The sequence below is a fragment of the Schistocerca nitens genome, chromosome 1, assembly GCF_023898315.1.
Source record: "Schistocerca nitens isolate TAMUIC-IGC-003100 chromosome 1, iqSchNite1.1, whole genome shotgun sequence".
NCBI classification, from domain to species: domain Eukaryota; kingdom Metazoa; phylum Arthropoda; class Insecta; order Orthoptera; family Acrididae; genus Schistocerca; species Schistocerca nitens.
The window spans coordinates 993048262-993072638 of record NC_064614.1 but is presented as its reverse complement, the minus strand read 5'-3'; the positions used below and the strand labels follow the sequence as shown (position 1 = coordinate 993072638).

At 39.7% G+C, this 24377-nt stretch overlaps 1 protein-coding gene across 1 annotated transcript in view; it reads left to right on the top strand.

The window, feature by feature from the left end:
• LOC126195200 (protein furry) overlaps positions 1-24377 on the top strand; it is a 1217589-nt gene that overhangs the window by 33266 nt on the left and 1159946 nt on the right. Inside the window, exons 6-7 of the mRNA XM_049933718.1 lie at positions 7577-7764; positions 10063-10245. Of these exons, the coding sequence (XP_049789675.1) occupies positions 7577-7764; positions 10063-10245 (371 nt within the window). The remainder of the gene's footprint in view (positions 1-7576; positions 7765-10062; positions 10246-24377) is intronic.

The window sequence follows — 24377 nt, the reverse complement described above, 5'->3', positions numbered from 1 at the left end:
ATCCTAACATTAGAATGTTTTGCTTGCGATATTACTGACTGTTAATTTAGTGGCTGCAAACTGTTGAAGAGAAAGAAAGTATTGTTTTGCAATTTGCGTGTAGCTCTGTTCATGCGACTTATTCACAAAGGTCCTGAATAGTACTTGTCAACAAATTTACAGTCGTGAGCGTCATGGAACTGACAGAGCCAGTGATTGAATGTCTCCATCTTAGTCAAACCATAAGGACTCCATTAAGGTGACAGTGTGTTCCTACTGATTATAAACTTCACTTTCACACTACAAGCAAAGCAAGCAGTTTCTACCATATCAAGAGCTACTGCTAAGAATCAAGGCTAGCCTCAGACCCCCCCAGATTATGGCCATCATTGGCAATGCGTGTGCCAAGATTTTCCATAGGAAGCACCATCCCTCCATAGGTTGATTTGATTTGATTTATACAGGGAGAAAAACACTTATACAACAATGGTCTTAGCACTTTCTTCTTTCGTTTCCCCCCACCCAAAGCTGGGTTTTATTATATGGTTACACTCTGTTTAATTCTAGTAAAGCCATTGGTACCCATAAGAAGAAGGGGTGCTCATAGGTGTACCTTTTACCTTGGAACATATATTCTTTATATGAGGGGTCCATGATAGCTTCACTTCCAGCAGGCTATCCAGGCCCCCTCCCCCTACTGGTAGAGTTTCAGCAAAGAGCTTGAGATTCCAGTATGTTGCTGAATTTGCTTCCTCATAAATGGTATTGCAACAGTTTTCTTTGGGACTAATTGTTTGATCCTGTTTCCTGCACCAGTTTTCCACAATGTCAGGTGCACATTGTGCCACTGTTCTTACGTACTATTTGCCAAATATTACCATGACTAACCCATCTGCATATCCTTGGCAAAAGTAGCCTCCGTTACGTAACTTTTCAGTGGGTTCATTCACCACTAGATTTCACAGTTGTGTGGACAAGACCCCTCCTTGTGGAAACTTCCCAGTGGCATTTATCGCCATTTTCTTGTTCATCATGTTGGCTTCTGCATTTCTTCTATTCAGCATGGCCTTAGTCCACTTGCATATGGTGGTTACAATGCCATGCTGCTCTGCAGCTCTAACAATGGATTTGAAGGTTATATTGCTAAAAGCCTTCCTCAATATCCAGGAAGGTGCAGAGAGCTATTTCATGAAAATGTTGAGTTTTTTCCACCTTCCCAACAGGTTGGTGAAGTGCTGTTTGACATGACTTAACTGGTTGATATGCTTGTTGGTTTATGTGCAGCAGAACCTCATTTGACCTATACTCCTTAACATGCACACTAACCGGTTTTCCTTACGTCTTTAGAAAAAAGGAGGATAGACTAATTGGTCTCTTATCTTTGGCCTTGAATGATCAGTTTTCCCTGGCTTTGGAATGAAAACAAACCTCATTGTCCTCCAAGTATTTGGAATGATTCCTGTTGCTAGCCTGACCCTGAACAGTCTACATAGGAATTAATTAAAACCTGTCCTGCATGTTGTAGTACAGCTGGAGAGATACAATCTGGGTCTGGTGACTTGGATGGCGAATGTTCCCACAGCCCACTGGATTTTTTTTTTTTTTTTTTTGAAGTCAGGACATTCTCTTGCAGGCTGTCAGTTTTCATTTTCATTACCTATGAACCAATCTCTCTGAGAGACTGACTCCTGGTCTCTGTTATCTGTCAGAGTGCAGTGAGGGAAGTGAGTCTTGAGGAGCACATCCAGCGTCGCAGTTGGTATCCTTGTATGCCCACCACCCTCCTGGACCAATTGGTATCCTTGTGTGCCCACCACCTTCCTGGATCAATTGGTATTTTATTGAGAACTTTATGAATTATAGCACAGGTAGCTGTACCTTCCATTTCCTCACAGGATACCTTACAGGCAGAAAGCTTCACTTGCTTGATCACAAGATTTTATTTACAAGGGTTTCTCAATACTTGCCCATTGTCATTTCTTCCTTGCGAGGTTGAACAGTCTTCTTACCTGTTTCCTATACACTTCCAGACTGTTGTTCCACCAAGATACATTCCTATTTGTGCACTTCTTGTTGAGTGGGCATTTCATAAGTATGAGGTTGTAGTGGGAGACTCACTGCATCTTCAATTTCCTCAAAATCTACTGGGTGTCTTATCAAAGTTCTGATTTCAGGTAAGTGCAAGTTTAGATCTTTCTGTATGAGTCCCAGTCTGTTCTACTAGGTTCCCTACAGGTCATTTCAACCTCAAACTTTATATGTGAGGGAAGATCAGAAAGTAATGCACAATAATTATCTTACCAAAAAGTTTAACAGGTGATAAAACAAAATAATCACAACTGAACTTGCATCTTTTATCTAGTTTTCTACATATTCACCAACATTCTCAACACATTTCTCCCATTGTCGTACCAATTTTGATATACCCTCTTCACAGAAGCCCATTTGATTGGAGTGTGGTTTACTGCGGACTGCTGATATCACTTCCACATCTGTTACAAGGTGTTGACCAGCCAGGAATTTGTTCACGGGACCAAACAGATGAAAGTCCAACTACGCAAGGTCCACACTGTATGGTGGATACTGGAGCATCTCCCACCCAAATTTGGCAGTTTCCTCCTGAACAGGTGCAGCAATGTGGGGGCAAGCATTGTCATGAAGAAGTTTAACACTGTCAGCATTAATGTTGTGCCACTTGTTATGAAGGGCATGACAAACTTAACCAAAGCTTTAATGTTGGCTGCAGCATTCACAGTCATCCTGTGCTCAGCAAAGTCCACCAGTCATACACCACAGATAATCCTGGAGCTCTGACACAAGCACTTCCCTAGCAGACTTTTTTTAAAATTTTTTCTAGAGACCTGCTTGATTTTTGGGCATGTAGTGGTACACCCACAACTCATAATACATTAAGTGATCAAAGCTTCTCATCATTCACTGGCCCTTGTGGTAGTGTGTCAGTTTCTTAGATATGTAATGAGCAGTATTGTACAGTGCACCATAGGAAATGTTGAGCAGATGCACAGGCTGATCGTTCAAAATAGCAGCCTCAATGACTCCAACATTCTTTAGGGTTGCAGCTGTTAGTGGCTGCCCAGAGTGTGGTGAATCACTAAGGTTCACACAGCCCTCTTGGAAGGATGCACACCACCTGGAGAGATTGCTGTGGTCCATACAATCGTCCCTATATATGTCATGTATGTCCCTGTAAATTTCACTAATTTGTGCCCTTTGGACCACAAATATTGAACTACACTTCGCTGCTTTTCGCAAGTTAATGACACTAACATGTGCACCAAGTTTGTTTTGTGGTTCAGACATCTCTTGTTAGAGCTGTATGACAAAATACCATCTGTAGCACAAACTTCAAACTGTATTGTCATGAAATTTCAACATTCCAGCTGCAATACTAGGTGAGACAAAAATTACTGTGTGTTACTTTCTGATCCTCCCCTGTACATGATGCCAGCTAAGGATGGCTCCATCAGCATATGCCATTGTTTGACATAACTATCCACTAGAGTGGACCGAAAAGTTATGTAAATTACTTCTTTGGTTAATCACCCTCCAATCCTTTGTGAAGACCTTCTGGTTCAACATCCTTATTTTCTCAAACAGAGTCTTTGGAGGAGTATCTTAAGAAGATTTGGCACCCAAATTGTCTACCTTTTTAGTCTTGAAAAGCTCAGCCACTGTCTTGACCTGCAGCTTTGCCTTTCCACAGAGATATATATCTGGTTAAGCCGCTCCACCATTCCCATACTCCCACAGACAAAGATAAGAGCACTTTGTCCAGAGAGACATTCCCTCTCCCATTCCCAGACTTGTGGAAGAGAGGCATCTGAACAAGCTCCATCTATTGCAAGGTGACGTTTGTCAGTAGATGTCCTTGTTGGATAACTGCTATCCTGAAAACTGAGACTGCAGTACTATAGGTACGTTTCCCTATTTCCAACCTCAGCTTTCTTTGAATCCATTTATCCTGAGATGTGGAGTATTAGACTCTTCCCTTATTCTCTTGTCCCCTGTCCTAGAGATAGAAGGGGTATGATTACCCCTTCACTCTGAGACTGTCCCCTTTTCTTTGTGGTCTTAGGTTAAGACTTTTAGTTCCAGCCATTTATGTTTAGAAAACCATTATTTACCTTCCTTTTGTTTTTGTTCTTTGAGGAGTTTCCTCCTCTGACCACCAGACAAGAATTTGAATTTTACATGGTCCAGCTTACAGTAGTAATTTGCACTTCTCGGACTGGCCTATCACCCAGTCCAATTGTGGAAAGAGCTTCTATCATTTCCAGTCCTAATGCTTGGATGTTTGAGATCTCATCTAGTCCCTCAGTTTTATTTTCACCTCCGACAGAACCCTCAGGTTTTTGCGAACATGTATGCCTCTCCACCTACAGAGGCTGTGTTTCTATAAGGTGCTGTCCCCCCGGAGAGGCCCTCCATCAATACTGGCAGATCATCTTCAACTTTATTCTTGGCATATCTGCTGAAAGTTAACATTGGTATTCTTCCTGTTCCTGGTTGCTATCTTCCATTATTCACCTAACAGGAGCCTTTCCTCTAGTGCCTACCCATCATATTTAGGGTCTGCTAAAGACGTTACTTCAGTTCCCAGAAATGGCAATTTGTGGTGGCTCAGTAGTTGCATCACATGGTTACTTTCCCTATCATTTGTTAAAATGTTATCAGATCTATTCATATGAATACTATGGCTGAGTTAATTAAGTGGTACTACTCTTAGAATCATCAACACACAGTAATTGAAAGACATCTCAGTATTTGAACTTGCTTCATAAGCCTCTGTCGATGAGATGGTGCATTGCATGCCAAAGCAGTTGCCTGATGCTGGAAAGAAACAAAACACACACACACGCGGAGAGGGATAGAGAGAGAGAGAGGATGAGGAGCAGAAGGAGGAGGAGAAAATGTGTTTTATGAACATGTATTGGGACACACTTCATTTCCATTTTACAGCTCATTTTCATCTACTCTTTGTAGCTCATTAATCATAGCAATACACAGGAAATGTACCAGCATACTACTGGATACTTTTCTTACATGAAGTGTCCAAGGAGCTCTCTTGTTTATGCTTCATTGAGGTCATTGCCAGTGTTGTGTGTTCCATTTCACAGGAGGTAAATTTGACATGTGACTTGCATCACCACTTGTGTTGGAATGTGGCTCTCTCCATTGTCTTACTTAAACATACCATCAGCCATTTAAGTTATCATTATGGACTTGGCAAATACACATATGTTTCTAATACTCATTACAAATGTGATTTCTGGTATAGTTTAGTGCAAGTGTTCACAAATGTGATGTTGGCAGATGCATATTTGGCATACAAATTAGCATATAGCTCTGGCTACACTACTCTACATGTATCAGGAGATATTTGCAGAATGAAGATATCCCAAGATGAGGATGTTTGAAGCAGATTCAATGCAATGGGACAGAAAATACCACTTACAGACGTAAGAATTACAACTTAACCAGATTTAACCCAAGATGACATTCTGAAACTTTCATCTACCAAAGTATTCTGTCTAGTATGCTGATGTGTTCAGTTCCGCATTTCTTCAATGGGCAAATGTGCTATGAAAATATGTAGCAAATGAGTTCTTATGTGAAAATCCTGTTTTTCCAGACTCAAGTCCATTTGACATCCCTTCTTCTACATGAGAGGATAGTTTTCTGAAAGTTTGGCCATACCTTTTTGCTATGCTCTCTGCCTTTGTGTTTGCAGACAGTGGCCACATCTCCTCCATATCGATACTACTTGGATAGTCCATTTTGAAACTGCTGTAATCAAGTTAGCTGAGAATCTAACAACAGTAGTGCACAAATAAATACTGACTCAATTTTTAGCCGAAGCTAGTGTTCCTTGTTTCTAGTTGAGCATTGTACGTAGCCCATATTCATACTTCTCATCATTGTCTGTCTTTTGTCTGTGCCTGTAACGTGCGTATGAACGTTTTTGGTGTGACGTATGATTGACTCTTGAATTGTGCCCTTTAATACGATGCCATTTGTAATTTGCAGAGAACACAGTTATCTCTGTTAGATCATAATGAGGAACAATAATGGAAATTTGTGGATGGAACAATACGTAAATTAAGTGGAAGGCAGCCACTGACATACAGCAGACAGATGTGTGGCATGTACGCACATAACAGAACATAGCACTCACTAGCTCTTGAAGACATTAATGCACATACCACACAGACACCCAAGCACATACTACCCCAGTCGCAAAAATACTGTCACCAGAACTACCACGCCTGTTTGTTCAGGACACTACTGAAATTTGAAAGATAACATCAGTTTTAACTAGAAAGAAGAAAGCATCAAGGTAAACAGATCCTGGATTCCTGCTTACAGCAAACAATCATTGCAGGTAGCAAGGGGAGAACCTCAGTGATAATGACCAGGTGAAGGCCATCAGACATTGGCACGCAACAGGTACATATAATCTCCAGCAGTGGGCTCATGTCCACTCTGATACCAGCGATGGAGGATTAAGTCATGATGATGCCAGCCACTTGTGCTGGTGAAATGTCAGAAAAATCATTAAACAATTACTCTGTAATGGGTTACTGCTTATTCTGTGTTAGAAAGTGCACCATGCTGAGGGGTATATAGTTCAAATGGATTTCCATGTCACTATGTGTTATCACATGTGAGTAATATTAATCTTCTGTCATACTGTGATGATGATATTTTACCAAAACCGGTTGTGATAATAAAGAAAAATTAATATAGCTTTGTGTCATGCATTTTCTCAAATTTTAAAGAAATGTCAGCCGGAGATAATGAGACAGAACCCATCGGAGAATACATCAACAAGTGATCACAAGAGCCTTGACAACTTTTGTTCAAGATCTCTCTCTCTCTCTCTCTCTCTCTCTCTCTGTGTGTGTGTGTGTGTGTGTGGGGGGGGGGGGGAGTTCTTTCCCTACAAGTTAAAACTGTTAGTCAAACTGAGACATGATTCCAGAGTCATCCATGCCTTTTGCAGGCAACACTCTTACCTACTGAGTTACATGGGCACGAGTAATGGGCCACCCCATACTCTCAATCTGCCAGTGCCCCTATACTAATGACTGACTTTTTGTTAACATCCCTGGGGTAACTTGACAGATTAACTTTCATGGAAGAAATGCCTTAGTTACAACTTAGGTTTTGTTTCCACTGCACACTAATCATCAGATTAATTGTGGATTTCTTCCTTTTGTGTATGTGAGTTAAAACAAACAGTGGGCTGCTGTATTTGTTGTTCATTGTAGGGGAATCAGTATTGTGGATTGTGTGAAATACAAAATTGCAAACTGCTCTCTGCATAAAGCATCCATCTCCACCTTTAGTGTCATGTCATAGCACACATACCAGTGGTGCCTCCTCCACTCCCCCCCCCCCCCCCCCCCACACACACACACACATAAACACACAATGTGTCATGATATCAGGAGTTTTTGCCTTTTTATTCTATTTCATTTTTACTCTGGTGTTTATCAGATAGCTAAGTGTTGTCACTTCTTCTGGTCTTTTTAGATTACTTCCTACAGTGTTTTCCATTTCTGCCATTCCACAGGAGCGCCCACTGTCAAAAGTTCTACAGAGAGGTGAAGATGCACAGTTTGATCAACTTTTAACTGCTTTTGGATCTGTTGCTGAGCATTGCTTACCATCTATTTTGAGAGCACTTTTTGCTTGGTATGAAAGACAGGTTATCGATGCCGGAGGAACAGAACAGAGGAAGACAGATTTAAAAGGAAAAAGGTAAATTCTCCAAATGTAGCTCATATTGCCCTTTTTCGCCGTGGGAACAATATTGATGCCTGACTCAATATTGTACTGGATAAAATAAATTATGTGTGACAATTGTGACTACATCAACAAAAATCTTATTTCCTTCTCCCAGTAAGAGCTATTTTTTTGAAAACAAAACTAAATTCACAGTGTCTAACATATTGATCTACCAAGTACTACTTCAGTTTGCGATTAGTTGGTTTGTTAGATGTAGGGCAACCAAGATTGAGTTAATTAGTACTCATTGGTGATCAATATGTGGTAGCACAACATCACACCTGATGCATGTTTCTACTTCTCTAGAATCAATTAAAAATAATATGTAAATGTTTATATCTGGTAAGAAATTTACTGGCTACAGATGTATCTTACAATCATTGCTTTAAGTGGAATCTATTTATGTTTTCCTACTTGCAACATACATGTAGAAAATATGTGGTGGCACACTGATTTCTGTTTCTGAACAATTATATGAGGCAAGACAACAATGGGCAGTAGTTAGGCCGGTATGCAAGCTGTTAAAAACTACAACACAGCTTTCAAACTCTGTCTGGTTAGTAAGTTATAAATATTTCCTGTACATTATGCAATACTAAGCACTTTTGTATCTGTATTATTTTTCAATGTACTCAGGCAGAAAAAGAGGCAATTTTTTAAATTAGTTTCCAAGTTATTTATACATATTCAATTAGAATGCATGTGCATTCTGCGGCTTGGGAAAAGATTTAAATATCCTTTAGTGCTTTGCAGAAGTTTCATGGTATTTGTATTTCTGAGTAGTAAATTCTTAAATTTTTGTATTTGACCTCTACTGTTCTCCCTCAAATACCCTGTGGAATTGAGGCCAGGTTGTTGTTATTTTTTCTAAGCTTTCAGTGTACATTTGAATTAACAAAGTCTGGTATGGAATTACTGTGGTACGACATGCAGTAACTTGAGACACTTCTTGAAATATATGTTACAGCATGAAAAACTGTCCTTCACATTAGCAGTCCTGGAGTCTCAATTATGGTATTAGGACTTGCAATTTACAACATATTTGAGAGTACTAGAAATTTGATAATGAGCACTAGTTACATAAGAATTTAGGCTACTTGATCAGATTAATATGTGAGATCTATCACTTGCTCTGTCCATGTACTAACTAATCAGAATACTCCATAACAATTGAAGAAATGTAACACAGCCTTACTTTTTCAGTTCATGGAGAATGAGAGAATTTTTTTGTGGTATCAATGTTGGCTTTGTATTACAGTTAATTTTTGTCATCACTTTCTGAAGAGAGACAATAATTAGTTTCAGTGTCTATGCACATACATGAGCATGGAGAGGAAATCTGGCTCAAGTTTAAAAGAACACTTGACAACACGCTGGATAGATATGTACGCAGTAGAATAGCTAATAATGGGAGGAACCCTCTATTGTAAAAAAACTTCTAGAGAAACAGATTACTGCGAATAGGTGTAAAACAAAGTGTAGGGTTATAGATAGAGAGATGCTGAGTGAAATGCATTTCACTGTCAAGAGAGCAATGCATGACGCCTTCCGTGACTACCACAGCAGAATACTGTTAAATGACATTTCACAAAATCCAGAGAAATTTTGGTCATATGTAAAGGCTGTTAGTGGCACCAAAGTTAGTGTCCAGTCCCTAACGAATGAGACAGGAACTGAAAATGAGGGTAGCAAAGCAAAATGCTTAATTCCATTTTCAAATGTTCCTTTGCAAAGGAAAACCCAGGAGAACTGTTCCAATTTAATCTTCATACCACTGAAAAGATGGTTGAAATAAAAATTAGTGTCAGTGGTGTTGGGAAACAGCTGAAATCATTAAAACTGAACCGAGCTCCAGGCCCCGATGGAATCCCTGTCAGATTCTGTACTGAATTTGTGGCTGAGTTAGCCCCTTTAAATAAGTACTCGATGAATATACTACAACCCCCTATGTAACACTCACATAGGGATCATGAGGATAAAATTAGAGTAACTTCTGTGCGCACTGAGGCATTCAGTCAGTAATTCTTCACACACTCCTTATGTGAATGGAACAGGAAGAAACCATAATAACAGGTACAATGGAACGTACTCCCTACCGTGCACCTCACGGTGGTTTGCAGAGTGTAGATGTAGATGGCCAGTTTTATCTGTTCATCAAGTGCACTTTCATTTCTCAAGAAAACATATTTATTTTTCCTCAAAAAATAATGGATTCATCATAATTTTTAAATTTATGTGAAAAACATTGAATGACTAGATTTCAATTTGCAGCACTGAAACTACAGAACGAAGTGAAGCTGACATACTACAGGAGCGTCGAGATTTGGCAGTGGAGTTCATATTCTGTTTGGTGTTGATAGAAGTATTGAAACAGTTGCCATTTCATCCAGGTCAAGATGATCTTGTGGGTTATATTGAAAATCTTGCTTTCAAACACTTCAAGTACAGAGAAGGGTAAGTAAATTCACTAAAGTTTAATTTTATAGCAATAATAGAAATGCCTTTATCTCCAGCCCCCCCCCCCCCTGCCCCAATATCTCTTATAAGCTCAACCCCATTCCCCTCTTGCCTTCTTTTGTATTTTTTGTAGCTGCTGAGACATCTGTCTTTCCCACTCCTACCTTGCAGTACCACACTATCCCTTCCTTGTCTGGTGCATCCTACCCTACCCCCTCCCCACATCCATCAGCCTAGGTGACTGATCTCTAATAATCAATGTCACAACAGCTACAGTGTGTGTGTGTGTGTGTGTGTGTGTGTGTGTGTGTGTGTGTGTGTGTACTTTCTGTAAAAAAGAGAGATAAGGCTCAAAAACTAATTAATCCTTAACTACACTCTGTATTTAGACTGGTGTTATTAACTTTGTGAGATAGATTTCAACCCCAAAACAAAAATTGTCTTGAACTTATTTACTTCCATGCTTCTATAATTTGTTGTTAAAGAATCAGTGAAAGAAAGACTACCATGTGTCATAAATCAATCTATTAAAAAACGAAACATGATCTTACCAATAATTAAGGCTCTCCCATTAACATTAGCCTCGTAAACAGAGTTAAAGAACAAAGAAAATCTACTTCAACAACATTCAGAAACATGTTTTGAGATCAGATAAAGATCAGTTAAGTAAACTATAAAGAAAAAAACAATGACTTTCAATTAAAAAAGTGACTGTGGGTACATGAATGAATTGTCTAAGCATCTGTATTTGTTCATCACGGTCAAGATATACCTTTTCGTCAGTGGAATGCATTTTGCACATATATTTTTGACAATTAGAACTTTTGTGGTGTTTGTGTCTATTATGTTTGGACATACATGGCATCATGACATCTTCGTCTGTTTTGACTGACTTGGGCCTGCTTGCGACTTGTGCACCAGATTTGTTGACCCTGCTATCATTTTGAAAGTTTGTGCAATGAACTTTGTTCATAGCAGTCTGCAAGTCTCTAAAAAATTTTCCAGAATTCAATTTTTTCTCTTTGATGTGTGCTTTGGTCAATACCATATTAAGTTGTTTTATAGACTATCAATGCACCATCTTCCTATCCTTATTTACAGTTTTTTCCATAAAAAGTAGCCAGATTGTCTTGCTATTTCTTGGTTTCCTTGTGAACATTCTGTTCTTCTACATCTTCATCATCCTCTGTTCCACTGTCAGTTTCATGATCAGATATTTCTGTTTCACAGTCACTAAACTCAGCTGCATCTTAAAAAGAATCTGGTGTAGCCAATGAGTGAGCAGTCTTCACTAACAAACAATAACTCCAAATTTTGATCATCATTTAATGTTGCCCCGTCCTGTCTAAAGCAATTAAAAAAATTTCTGAAGACAAATAAGGAAAGTAATGTTTATAGTTTTGTGGAGCAGATGTTGACCCCAACTGGTACAAACTTACGGAATTAACGGCTGCACAGTGGAAAAGAATCTGGTACTACGATTACACAGAAGCCAAGTGGCAATGCTGCATTAGGAATGCAACTGTAAACAAAAGAGTGACATGTGATGTAGTAAATTACCACACAAGTGTTGTTAAGGTTTAATACTGTGTTCTGCTACGTGTGTGTGCGTGCCACACATCAGTCTGCTAAAGCTGAGTGGTAACTTTAAATTTTGAGCCAGGAAATGTTTGTACACATATATAACAAATATTGTTCATGCAGAACATAGATAATTATAGAATATTTGCAGTTTTTTCACATTTTAGTATATTATGTTATTCTGCACTTAGAATTAAAATACTGAGCTTTACTTGTTACTAACTATAAGGAAAAAATGTGTTAGAAATTATCATGGTAACTATTCATTGATGCCAGGCAGACACTAAAATATTTAGAAATATATCAATGTATCTCCCCAATGAAAACAATCAATTATTAATGGAATTATTTAATTGGATAGATAAAAAAAATCTACCCACCAAGAGGTGGCATAAAAGACTTGTGATTGGCAAGCTTTTGGAGCCAGTGGCTCCTTCTTCAGGCAGAAGGGTCGAGGGGAAAGGAAGAAGGGTGCAGGAAAAGAACTGGAGGGGTCTAGGAAAAGGGATATATTTTGGAAAAGTCACCCAGAACCACGGGTCAGGGGAGACTTACTGTACGGGATGAGAAGGAAAGACTGATTGTTGGGGACTGCATTGGACTAGATTTGAAAATGTGAGAGCTTAAAGGTGGAAGACAGGGTAATATGCAAGACGGAGATTACTACTAAAACATTGTGCACGAGTTAACAAGAGTGAGTAAGCTAAGTGCACTGTATGAAACGGAAGTGAGAGGAGGTGGTGAAAAATAGATGGGAAAGACAATGAAAGATGTTGAAAACTAAAATGGAGTGAAGCAAAGGGAGTTACAGTGAAGGTAAGCTGAGACGGAATAAAGTAACGTAAATTTAAGGACAGGTGGTTGGCAAGAACAGAGGACATGTTGTAATGGTAGTTACCACTTGCGGAGTTCTGAGAAACTGGTGTCTGGCGGAAGAATCCAGATGGTGCATATGGGGGACAGGCACCAAGGTCACAAATGTCATGTTGTAGAGCATGTTGTTGTCTGTCTTGTTCAAACTGTTGTCTGTTTTTTATCGTAAGTGCTAATCCATTCGTATATTTATCTGTGTTACCAAGATTAACCAGCACTTTGCCCCTACATCTTTTCTAATTCTGATTTCCGTGCTCATAGATGGGTCCATTTTCATTTTTATTTTTATATAACAATTTCATTGTTATTTAAAATTTGCTCACAACAATTTGTGGTTTATTGCATTGTATGGCCTTCTCCTGATTGTCTTTCACTGATTTATTCACAAATTTTGCAGCTATGTTTTTTTCAACTGTCCAGTTATCTTGTTTATATGTATTTCTTTCTCATTTTTGTGTGTTTGTTTTTCGGCAAATCGCTCTGATCAACTTTTAATGCCATCTCTTACATCACTTTGATTGCCAAACTAAGTAGTTTACATTTTCTCCTGTGACTTTCGCTTTCTGTTTACCCAGTTAAAATTTCGTCTGTTTCCATGACTTTCCCAATCAATGTTTCCTTTTTTGCCATTTATCATTTTTCGTATCAATATAGATCGCCCACTCATTATCTCTTATTAATGATTTCTGTATGAATATTTCTAATTTTTTCAACTTTTTTCATTGCTTTTCTTCCATTTTTCTGTCTTTTCCTTCCTCTGCTTCTTTTTTTTGTGCCACTCACAATTTTTAACTCTCCAAACTGTCCTCTCTTGCCACGATGAATCCCATCTCATATTACATCCTTTCCTTTTGAAAACATGCCTATGCACTATCAAAACTAAGGTTCCACATTCTGTTTCTTGAAACCTGCTTGTCCTTTGAAGTTACTCCAAAAAGCCTAACATTGAAAGGCTCTTCAACAATTTCAAATACAGCAATATCTTGCTCTTACCTGGTTAATCTACCTGAACACTGGTATTTCCCTTTGTGTCCCTCTGCTGCTCCCTAAACAGCTACACCATCAATCGCCACTCCTCTCCTACAAACTGAACTTGGCCAACCTCCTTAACATCCCGCAACATTCACCACTATGTCCCAGACCAAGTATGACCCATAATCCCAAGAACCAGTCACAGCAGTAGTGTCCTTAACTTCTCATCTAAAGCACTCTCCCCTCCTGAAATATTTGTATTATCTAAGGGTCTCACTTTCAGCCCTAAACCTGCATTTAATCATGCTGCTTTGGTGAAGGACCTCCTTTCCTTCACACATAATATCCATTGGAAATATCACTTTCCAACAGCAAACCTGACATTGAACCCTGCCTTGAACAGTTCAGACCACGATCCTAACTTGATCCACCACCACTACCTCAAAATCATTCCTTATGAGCCTTCCAAGAATTCCTCACATCCAGCATTGCCTCGCAACCCTCCCTCAGGTCCCTACAACGTGACCTAACCAGTCCGCTGCAGAACTCTAGGCTGTATGTTCCCTAAAAGCTGATGACTCCATCATTATTCTCCCAGCAGACAAAAGATCGACCACTGTAGTACTTGACCGAAAGGAGTATGTTAGTGAAGGTCTACGCCAGCTGTCTAACAACTCTACATATGGCTTCTGCCATCAATCCCTGTGATTCAGACTGACCTGAAGTCCCTCTTAACCTCGGCCCCTCACAAGGACTAACACCTCAGTCTGTAGAACTTCTCATCCCACCCGAACCATGCACTCCCCCCCACCCCACCCCACCTTTTACCTTCTTCTTAGATCCAAAAATCCAATCCTCCTGGCTGTCCTATAGTTGCTGGCTTCAAAGCACCCACCGGACGTATATCTGCCTTAGTTGATCATTGCCTGCAACCCATAGTACAAAAACTCCCCTCCTACATCAAAGATACCAACCGTTTTCTAGATCATCTATAATTCATGGTCGTCCCACTCTCACTACACACCTTGCCTGTCACCATTGATACCAGCTCCCTCTATACCAACATCCCCCATTACATGGTCTGTCTGCTGCTGAACATTTCCTCAGTCAGTGCCCACCTGATTCCAAACCTATGACATCCTTCCTACTCACCATAATTAACTTTATACTTAATCGAAATATCCACGGGTGTACTGCCGGTCTACAGTGTCCAACAGGCACATCACAACTTTATACTTGCCAACAACTACTTCACCTTTGAGGAGCAGACATACAAACAGATCAGGGGTATGGCCATGGGAACCAGAATGGCTCCTTCCTATGCCAACCTTTGCATGGGTCACTTGGAAGGGGCTTCCTTGGGCTGCATAAGTCTTCAGCTCCTGGTTTGGTTTAGATATATTGATAACAGCTTTACCATATGGACTCATGGTGAGGCTGACCTGCTAAAATTCCTGGAATCTGAATACCTTCTCCCAATTAAATTTCACATGGTCCTATTCTGAATCCCATGCCACTTTCCTTGATGTTGATCTCATCCTCACCGAAAGCGAGCTGCACATTCGCATCCACATTAAGCCTACCAGCAAACAACAGTAGTTACATTTTTGACAATTGGCATCCTTTCCATGTCAAACGTTCCCTCCCATACAGCCTTGTCTTCTGAGGCTAATGTATTTGTTTGGATGCAGACTCTTTACAGCAGTATACCACCGTTCTCACCTCATCCTTCACTGCACGTAATTACTCCACCAGCCTAGTTAAAAAGCAGATTTCCTGGGCCATCACATCCAATTCTGGTACTGCTGATCCTTCCACAAAACAGCTTCGGAGCACACCATTGATGACTCATTATTATCCCAGTCTGGAATGTGTTAATCAGCTTATTTGACAGGGCCATGACTTCCTAAAATCATGCCCTGAAACGAGATCCGTTCTGTCTGAAATTTTGCCCCCCACATGTAGTATAGCTTTCCATCACCCTCCCAATCTTCGCAGTACTCTTGTCAGACCATATTTTCCTTCTGCACTCATCTCCCTACCCTATAGCTCCTACCACTGTGCCTGTCCCCGCTGCAAGACTTGCCCTTTGCACCCTTCTATCACCACCTATAATAGCCCTGTAACTGGCAAAACATATACTATCAAAGGGAGAGCCACCTACTAACCGACACGTCATGTACCAGCTATTATGTAAACACTGTCAGCCTTCTACATTGGCATGACTACCACCAAATTATCAATTAGGATGAATGGGCATAGGAGAGGGTATATACTGGCAACTTGCAATATCTTGTTGCAGAGCATGCTCTAAAACATGACATTCGTGACCTTGGCACCTGTTTCACCACATGCACCATCTGGATTCTTCCCCTAGACACCAGTTTCTCAGAACGCTGCAAGTGGGAACTACCACTACAACATATCCTTAGTTATTGACAACCACCTGTCCTTAATTTACATTACTTTCTTGCATCTCAGCTTTCCTTCACTGTAACTACCCTTTGCTTCACTCCATTTTAGTTTTCCACATCTTTCATTGTCTTTCCCATCTATTTTTCACCGCCTCCTCTCACATCCGTTATGTACAGTGCACTTAGTTCACTCACTCTTATTAACTCGTGCACAAAGTTTTAGTAGTAATCTCTGTCTTGCATATTACCCTGTCTTCCACCTTTAACCTCTCACGTTTTCAAATGTAGTCCAATGCAGTCCCCAACAATCAGTCTTTACTTCTCATTCCATACAGTGGTTCTGGGTGACTTTCCCAAAATATATCCCTTTTCCTAGATCTCTGCAGACCTTTTCCTTCACCCTTCTTCCTTCCCCTTCAACTCTTCTGCCTGAAGAAGGAGCCACTGACTCCAAAAGATTGCCAATCACAACAGTTTTTGATGTGTGTGTACTGCGACAGCTTGGTGAGTAGATTTTTTATCTATCCAATTAAATAATGTATCTTCCTTGTTGTTTTTCTTGTTGATTGTTAATAATATTGCTGGAAATGACCTTAACATCTATAGACTTCCCTTCAACACACAAAAATTTGTATCCCTACCTCTTAAATGCTATGAAAATTTGTGCTTATTCCTTTGTGGCTGCATTTTGATACTTGCAAACTCACAGATTAAAACCTATGGCGTACTTCCTGTTGACCTAGAATCATTAAATTTGGCAAGCATTAACAAAAGTTATTCCAAATCTGTTTTGTAGCAGGTTAGCTCCTGTGCATGTGACCAGCTGTTCACTGTGATATAACTTCTTGATCGATGTTGAAGTGCTTACCTCCAAGGTGATCTTTGAGTTGGGGGAACATGTGAAAATCAGTTAGGGTAAGACCTGGTGAATATGGAGGATGAGGGACCACTTCCCATATAAACCTTCCAAGCTCTACCTTGGTCATTCAAGCTGTATGAGGTAGATCGTTGTCATGAAGGAAGAGAACTTTGTGAGACAAAAGTTCAGAACATTTTCTTTTGATGACAGCTCACAGATCCCTAAAGACATTAGAGTACCTCTCTGCATTCATTGTGGTGTTGCGAGGCAGATAGTGAATGGACAAAAACCCCCGACTGTCTCAATATGATTGACATACCTTTCCTTGCCAAATGTGTGACCTTAGCTTTTTTTGGGGCACATTCACCATGTTTCTTCCGCACCATGCCCTGACATTTTGCTGAGGAGTGAAGTGATGAACACGGGTCTCATGCCCAGTGACAAGCCATTTCAAGAATAGATCTCCATCTCGCTGATGTATTTCTAGAAACATTCTGGCCAAGTCCATCTATTGCTGCTTGTGGATGTCACTCAGCAAATGTGTCACCCATCTTCCACAAACTTTGCAGTAATTAAGATGGTCTGTGAGAATCTTTGCAATGTCCGAGCATCCAATTGCAGCCCCAGGAGGTATCCAAATTAGGATGTTGTCAATGCTAACATTACGATCTTCCTCCAAAATACTGCAAGTTGCAATAATGGATCATCATATGTTTCTGTAGTAGGCATTCCTGTGTGCTGGCCATCATTTACATCATCATGCCCTTCCACAAATTGTACACATTGGATAGAGGTTAACTCTCAATGGATACCAACAGTGGGTACTCATTTTGCTGCAAAAAATTGAATGACGGAGTTCTGCTCACAAGCACACACATTTTGTAGTGGTAACTCCATGCTAATTAGCAGCATACCAGTAAGATACTGCAGTATGCATGGTAAGTTGGTGTGAGCATTGTCAGCACATACTAATCAGTCTTGCCGGTACTCAAACATCAAGGGCAAAGTTCCTTTTGCAAAGAAATTAAGCTGGGGAATTTACTTACTGGACGAACCTCCTAGAAAATCTTACTGGACGAACCTCCTAGAAAATTGCCCCTTCCCATTTTTTCACATGTTTTCCCCACTAGTGTCTTGACCTACATCTCAGTTGGAAGCCTTTGGACTGCATGTATTCAGCTCAACCAGACAAACTATTGTGATAGCATGCTGATAGTATCAAGAATTAAGTTCAATGTTGCCATATAAACATTGTTGATGACAGGTATTTGGTAATCATTGCTTCTTACAATGCTGTGTGGACAGCATCTATGGCAGCAATGATATTGTGGGAACAGTGTAGACTTCCTCACTGACGAAGCTGGACTACGCCAAAGGCTTCTCATTGACCCTTAGAAACAAAGGGAAGATGAGGGATGAGAGAACTGACCTACCCGTCTGTCACCACTTTCATTGCTCCCTAGTGTATGTAATCTGCTTGTCCACTAGCAATGAGTTGATTGATTTTAATGAAACTTACCAAAATATTAGATGCAGTCCGAAGTGGAAAAGCAGATACTTACTAATATGCCTCAACACGCAGTTCTTTAGTAATGTTAACAGTCTCATTTCTTTTACATTGAGATTGTACTGTTTTGCTGCAACACTCATTCTCTGTTTCAGTTGCATTAATAATAGAAAAATCTGGGGAAAAAAATCATTTTTATGGAAAAGATGATGAAGTTAAAACTTAACAAAGTTCACTTCCTGAAATGAAAACATGTTGCAGCTTTTATTTTGAAACACAGACACAAGAGAATGGATACCTAGCATATACACTTTGACATTTGTCAGTTAAAGTAAGGAAGCTCTTTTATACAGCACTATTAAATTACCAACAATGCCAAACCATATCACCACATCTCTGACACCCAATCCACTCTTACAAAGAAACATTGTTGCAACCTACATAGATGACCACAAGCAATTTTCACACTAATGTATATTTAATCTCTGAGATGTACACGATATAGCAACAGCTAGGATGGTTTGCGATGGATTGCTACCTGCAAACCAAGTTTAGTAATGTTTTTTTTCCCTTCTTTCTCTCATTTGACACTTTTATATGCAGTTAAATCACTAACAATGGCCAGAATTCATGTAAGTCTGTAGAATTTCATGACCATTGTCATTGAAAGTAAAATCATACAGTACATTAGGCCACATAATATTCCTTTTCAATTTCTTCTACAAAATCAACTTTTTGACCCCCACCTGCCCTCCCACCCCTGCTAGTATCTTCTGGTGTTCACGTTTAGCTGTACACTGTCAAAAATCAATGTCTTGTTAATTTATAAAAGGAAATTTTCCTGCACTTATTCTGCAGAAGTGGGATTATTGGATAAAATTCTTTTAGCTACAATTTGTGGGCCATCATCATTGGATAGAAAGTGAAACAAGCAGAGCAAGATAGGAGGAATGTTTATCAAAATATTATCATCCTGCCATAGAGGTGGCTTATTGGTTGTTATTTGTATTCCTCACGAAATGTGCCTGTGTATTTATTTCATTGATGGGGGAAAGCCACGAAGGTGGAAGCATATAGCCATCTTCTCTAATGATGTTACATTCATTCTTGGAAATCTCAAAGCAGACTTTCCTTCTATAAATTTTGGTGTCCTTACCAGCATACAAACATTGTTGAAATCAGTGTTTTGGTCGCAGTTCTCCTGATGTTCTGCTACTGCAGGTTTCACACGATTTTTAAACCACATGTTGTATGAAATGCAATGTCGATGGTTTTTCATTATGCTTTCACTGTATGTGATCTGTAAATCTTTGATGTTCAGTGTTAGTAGATTTATTTAGTAAATTTCTGTTGGTCATCTTTCTTTATGTTAGCTGAGGTAGCACTGCTAGGCAGTTCCCTCTATGTTACAGCAGTCTTCACTGGATCTCATCTCTTTGTGCATGGATGGGTGCCGAAGGAGAGTGTTAACTGTCTTTCAAGGTACTTGAATGTCGTAAATGACTAACCTTTAAACCCTCCGTATTCACACTTTCTCTTACAAAATAATCTTTTATACAAAGCAAGTTGACAGATCATTTTAAACTGATGTTGTTAGGGCAAGATCAAGCCAATAAATTTTCTCTACATAAACCAGTTCAACAGTCATTCATCATGGCATCCATTGTAGCCATGACCTTTCTTTCTTTTTGTCCTTGTTCTAAATGCCTTCAAAGCATGACACCAAGGAACAAGCATCTCCACTCAGCAGGTGGTGACACCGTCTAGATGTGGGTTCAAGACTTACTTTGATCTGCACATATCATAATAATATCACCCACAGTCATATGTCATGACACCTACATAGTACTGAATGTCACAAATATCTTTTGTCTTCATGGAAGCCTGGAGGTTGGACATGTCATTTCACAAAAAATATCATGTTACTCAAGGATGTAGTGCAAGAGGGGGTACAGGGCGTCCGGACTTCCCCCACCCTCTACCTGAATGAAATTACACTCAACCTAGTTGGTGTGTATTAAAATTCAACGATTTTTTGATTTTCAGTCATACAACAAAAAAGGGATATGCACTATCAATACTCAGCAAGGCCAATAATACATTAAAACTCCCTACACATCCATTTCACTGTACGCTATCGTCCATACCTATTTTAGGCAAGAGCAGTTGTTGGCCGTGTTTGAGCTCGGTTGTTGCTTTGTTAATCAGTTGAATTCTGTCTTGTGATTGCTATTGTTTTGCTGTTTTTGTTTTGCATGCTGTTGTGATAGTTTCTAATAATGGATAAGTTCGTGGAGGAAAACTGATTATGATTTATTTGCTAACATTATGGTAAGTTAAAAATATGTATACACTAGTATAATAGCCTAATTATCTATCTACACTGAGGTGACAAACTTGTGGTATACCTCCTAATATCCTATTGGACCACCTATTACCCAGCGTAGTGCAGAAACTCGACTTGGCATGAAGTCACCAAGTCATTGGAAGTTCCATGCAGGAATATTGAGTCTTGCTTCCCCTGCAGCTGTCCATAATTGCAGAAGTATTGCCAGTGCAGGATTTTATGCATGGACTGACCTCTTGATTAAGTCCCATAAATGTCTGATTGGTGGCCAAACTATTCTCTCGAATTGTCCAGAATGTTCTTCGGACCAATTGCAAACAATTGAGGCCCAGTGACATGGTGCATTGTCATCCATGAAAATTCCATTATTGTTTGGGAACTTGAAGTCCATGATTGGCTGCAGTGGGTCTCAAAGCAGCTGAATATAACCATTTACAGTCAATGATGGGTTCAGTTGGAGCAAAGGTCCCAGTCTATTCCATGTAAACACAGCTCACACCATTATGGAGCCAACACCAGCTTGCACAGTGCCTTATTGCCAACTTGGGGCCGTGACTTCATGGGGTCTGCACCACACTCAAACCCTACCATCAGCTCTTACTAACAGAAATTGGAACTCTTTTCACTGGATCACGGTTTTCCAGTCACCGAGTGTTCAACTGATGTAGTCGCAAGTCCAGGATAGGAGCAGCAGGCAATATTGTGCTGTTAGCAAAGGCACTCGCCTAGGTTGTCTGCTGCCATAGTCGGTTAAAGCTAGATTTTGCCACACTATCCTAACGGTTACATTTATCAAACATCCCACATTGATTTCTGTGGTTATTTCACACAGTGTCACTTGTCTGTTAGCATGGAAAATCTTTGCAAATGCCACTGCTCTCGGTCGTGAAGTGAAAGCCGTTGGCCACTGCTTTGTCTGTAGTGAGAGATAATGTCTGAAATTTGGTATTCCTAGCACACTCTTGATACAGTGGATCTCAGAATACTGAATTTCCTAACAATTTCTGAAATGAAATGTCCCATATGTCTAGATCCAACTACCATTCCACATTTAAAGTCTGTTAATTTCCATCATGCAGCCATAATTATGAATCACTTGATAACAAATGATTGCTCTGCCAATGCGCTGCCATTTTACACCTTGGGTATGCGATTCAACCATGGTCTGTTTATGTGCCTATCACTATCCCATTACTTCTGTCACCTCTGTGTATAGCAGTTCAATGTTAGCACTTGAGGCATTATTTGGAGTTTGGTACAACTTTGGGGTTGCAATATTTCAGTATTTCACAAGCCATTGGAGCAGTAAATACCATTACAAATAACATTAAATTAAAACTATTGCATAAAAATACACTATGATTTAATAAACATAGAATGCTCCATAGTAGGCTGTAATGCGACTTTTATTTAACCATGTGATTGGCTAATTTTTCTGTATCATCCAAAAATTGTGTTGCTCAACAAACATGTCCCCAAATGGCAATGGTTACATTTCTTTGAAAAAGTTGCTCAATGTTGCCCAAAAGACAAAATATCGCCCAATCTGGTCACCCAGGTGGTACTCAATTATAAAAAACCATTTCCGATGCAAAACGATGGGGAGTGGTGACTGGAGAGTGGAAGGGGTATGTGATGACAGTACATTCTATAATTCATTACTTTCTAAAAGATTTTTTTCAGCAGGCTGCTTGAAATTATCCCAGTTGACAGCATCCTGCATCCTTCCCTCTCCCTTCCGTCCAAAATCTATTTACACCCTTATAATACTGTAATGATTGAAGACAGCAAATCTATGCACAATTAAATCTAAAAATATGCATATGTTCATGCACTATCAAATGTGTAAACATGCACTGTCGAAGACATACACAGCAATTTCAGAATTTAGTCTGTTGCTATGATGTATTCCATTTTATTTTAAAACAAAACTTTTAACTACTAGTTTTTACAAATTCTCCAACAGCTGGGACAGGAATCCATCCACCGGCAACCATAAAAATGGTTTTCTGTGGTCGCCCATTTTCAATTTACGAAAATGTCAGGGTTGTTCTGCCACAGCCAACTCCTTTCCAATATCTTTCTTTCCTGGCAGATTCCAATTCCCTTAAAGATTTAGCCCTTCTACCTAAATGAAAAGAGCTGCATCGAAGGCAAGCCAAGTATCTTTTCAGAGACTCCTGACACTAAAAGCCCTATGATAATAAATAATAATCCAAATTCTCCTTTAGGCTCATAGATTTGTCTGCTGGGACATTCTTTAATGCAAAAATTGAACTTTCTTAGACTGCAGGAAGTGGCAGATGCATACTTGAATGAGGTAATTCGGGAAAAATGTAAGGCTGAATAATTCCAGATCTTTTGCATTTTTGCCACCAAAAATTGTGATAGCCTCTCTTTTGAACACAGATCTCTTTAGTCCAAAAGTCCTGTCAATAATAATCACGGCGTCACAAAAAATTAGCACTCATCCATTCCTAATCACTTCCTCAGTGAAAGATGAAGAGTATAAAATTATCTCAGAGGGTAAAGAGAGATTGGAGCATGACTGCTTCTTAGTGGTTTTCCAAAATATGGCACTCCTAAGTAACGAGATTATACCTCCACTTGGTGTAAACTCTGAGATCATTGTCGAATAAAATGGTTTATCATTCTTAATAGAAATTTTCAAAATAAATGGAAAACATGCGTCTTTTTAATGTTCTCTGTAACTAACACCTGTACGGCTTGCGGCTCATTGCTGTGCGGCTGTAACTTTTCCCACATGGAAGTAGAAGTGCCCAGTGTGAACGCTGGAGGTGTAAATGGAATCACTCATACGCACATGTTAATGAAGAAGCAAATACCTACACATCTGCCCCTAATTCTGTGTGGGTCAAGCTACAGCTGCAAGGAGACTAGCCGCAAGGCGAACAAGTGTAAATGCACCTTTACACTGTTCTTCCCATTTCAGCTGTATAGAAACTCTGCAAAGCCACATGTCATTTCATGGAATCCTCCATTGTGGAGGTAATCAGTTGCATAGGTATTTTATCAAAAAACATCTTTTATTTTAATCATAACATGTAAGCTTTCACGGCCGGCGTCTTCATTAATTAAAATTTCCGGGCTGAATTGCCGTGGTCCATATATAAAACCGCTTCTTCTTCCTGACGTTTTGTTGCCTACTGCGGGCAACATCTTCTGAGGTGAGTCGGCGACTGGCTGCTAGGTGCTGGAGGTCCCGCTTATATAGAGCGCATAGATGGCGCCAAAACTCATCATGTGCTTTCGACTTTAAAACTATCTCTGGCTAGTGCCATCTCTCTCGATTATAGGTAATCGATAGTCACTTCGTTGGTACAGAGTCGACAGCCATATCTTGTCTAGTTTTAACCCTTCTTCTTTTTTATTAAAATTATTTTCGTGCTTGTAGATCTCTATAGCTTCTCTATACATGCGGGTATATATTGTGAGGTCCTAGCTATCATGTTTGTCTCACTAAATTTTATTTCGTGATCACCGTCTTTGAAAACGTGTTCCGCTTCAGCTGATTTGTCCATTTGTCCCAATTTACAGTTCCTTTTGTGTTCCGTT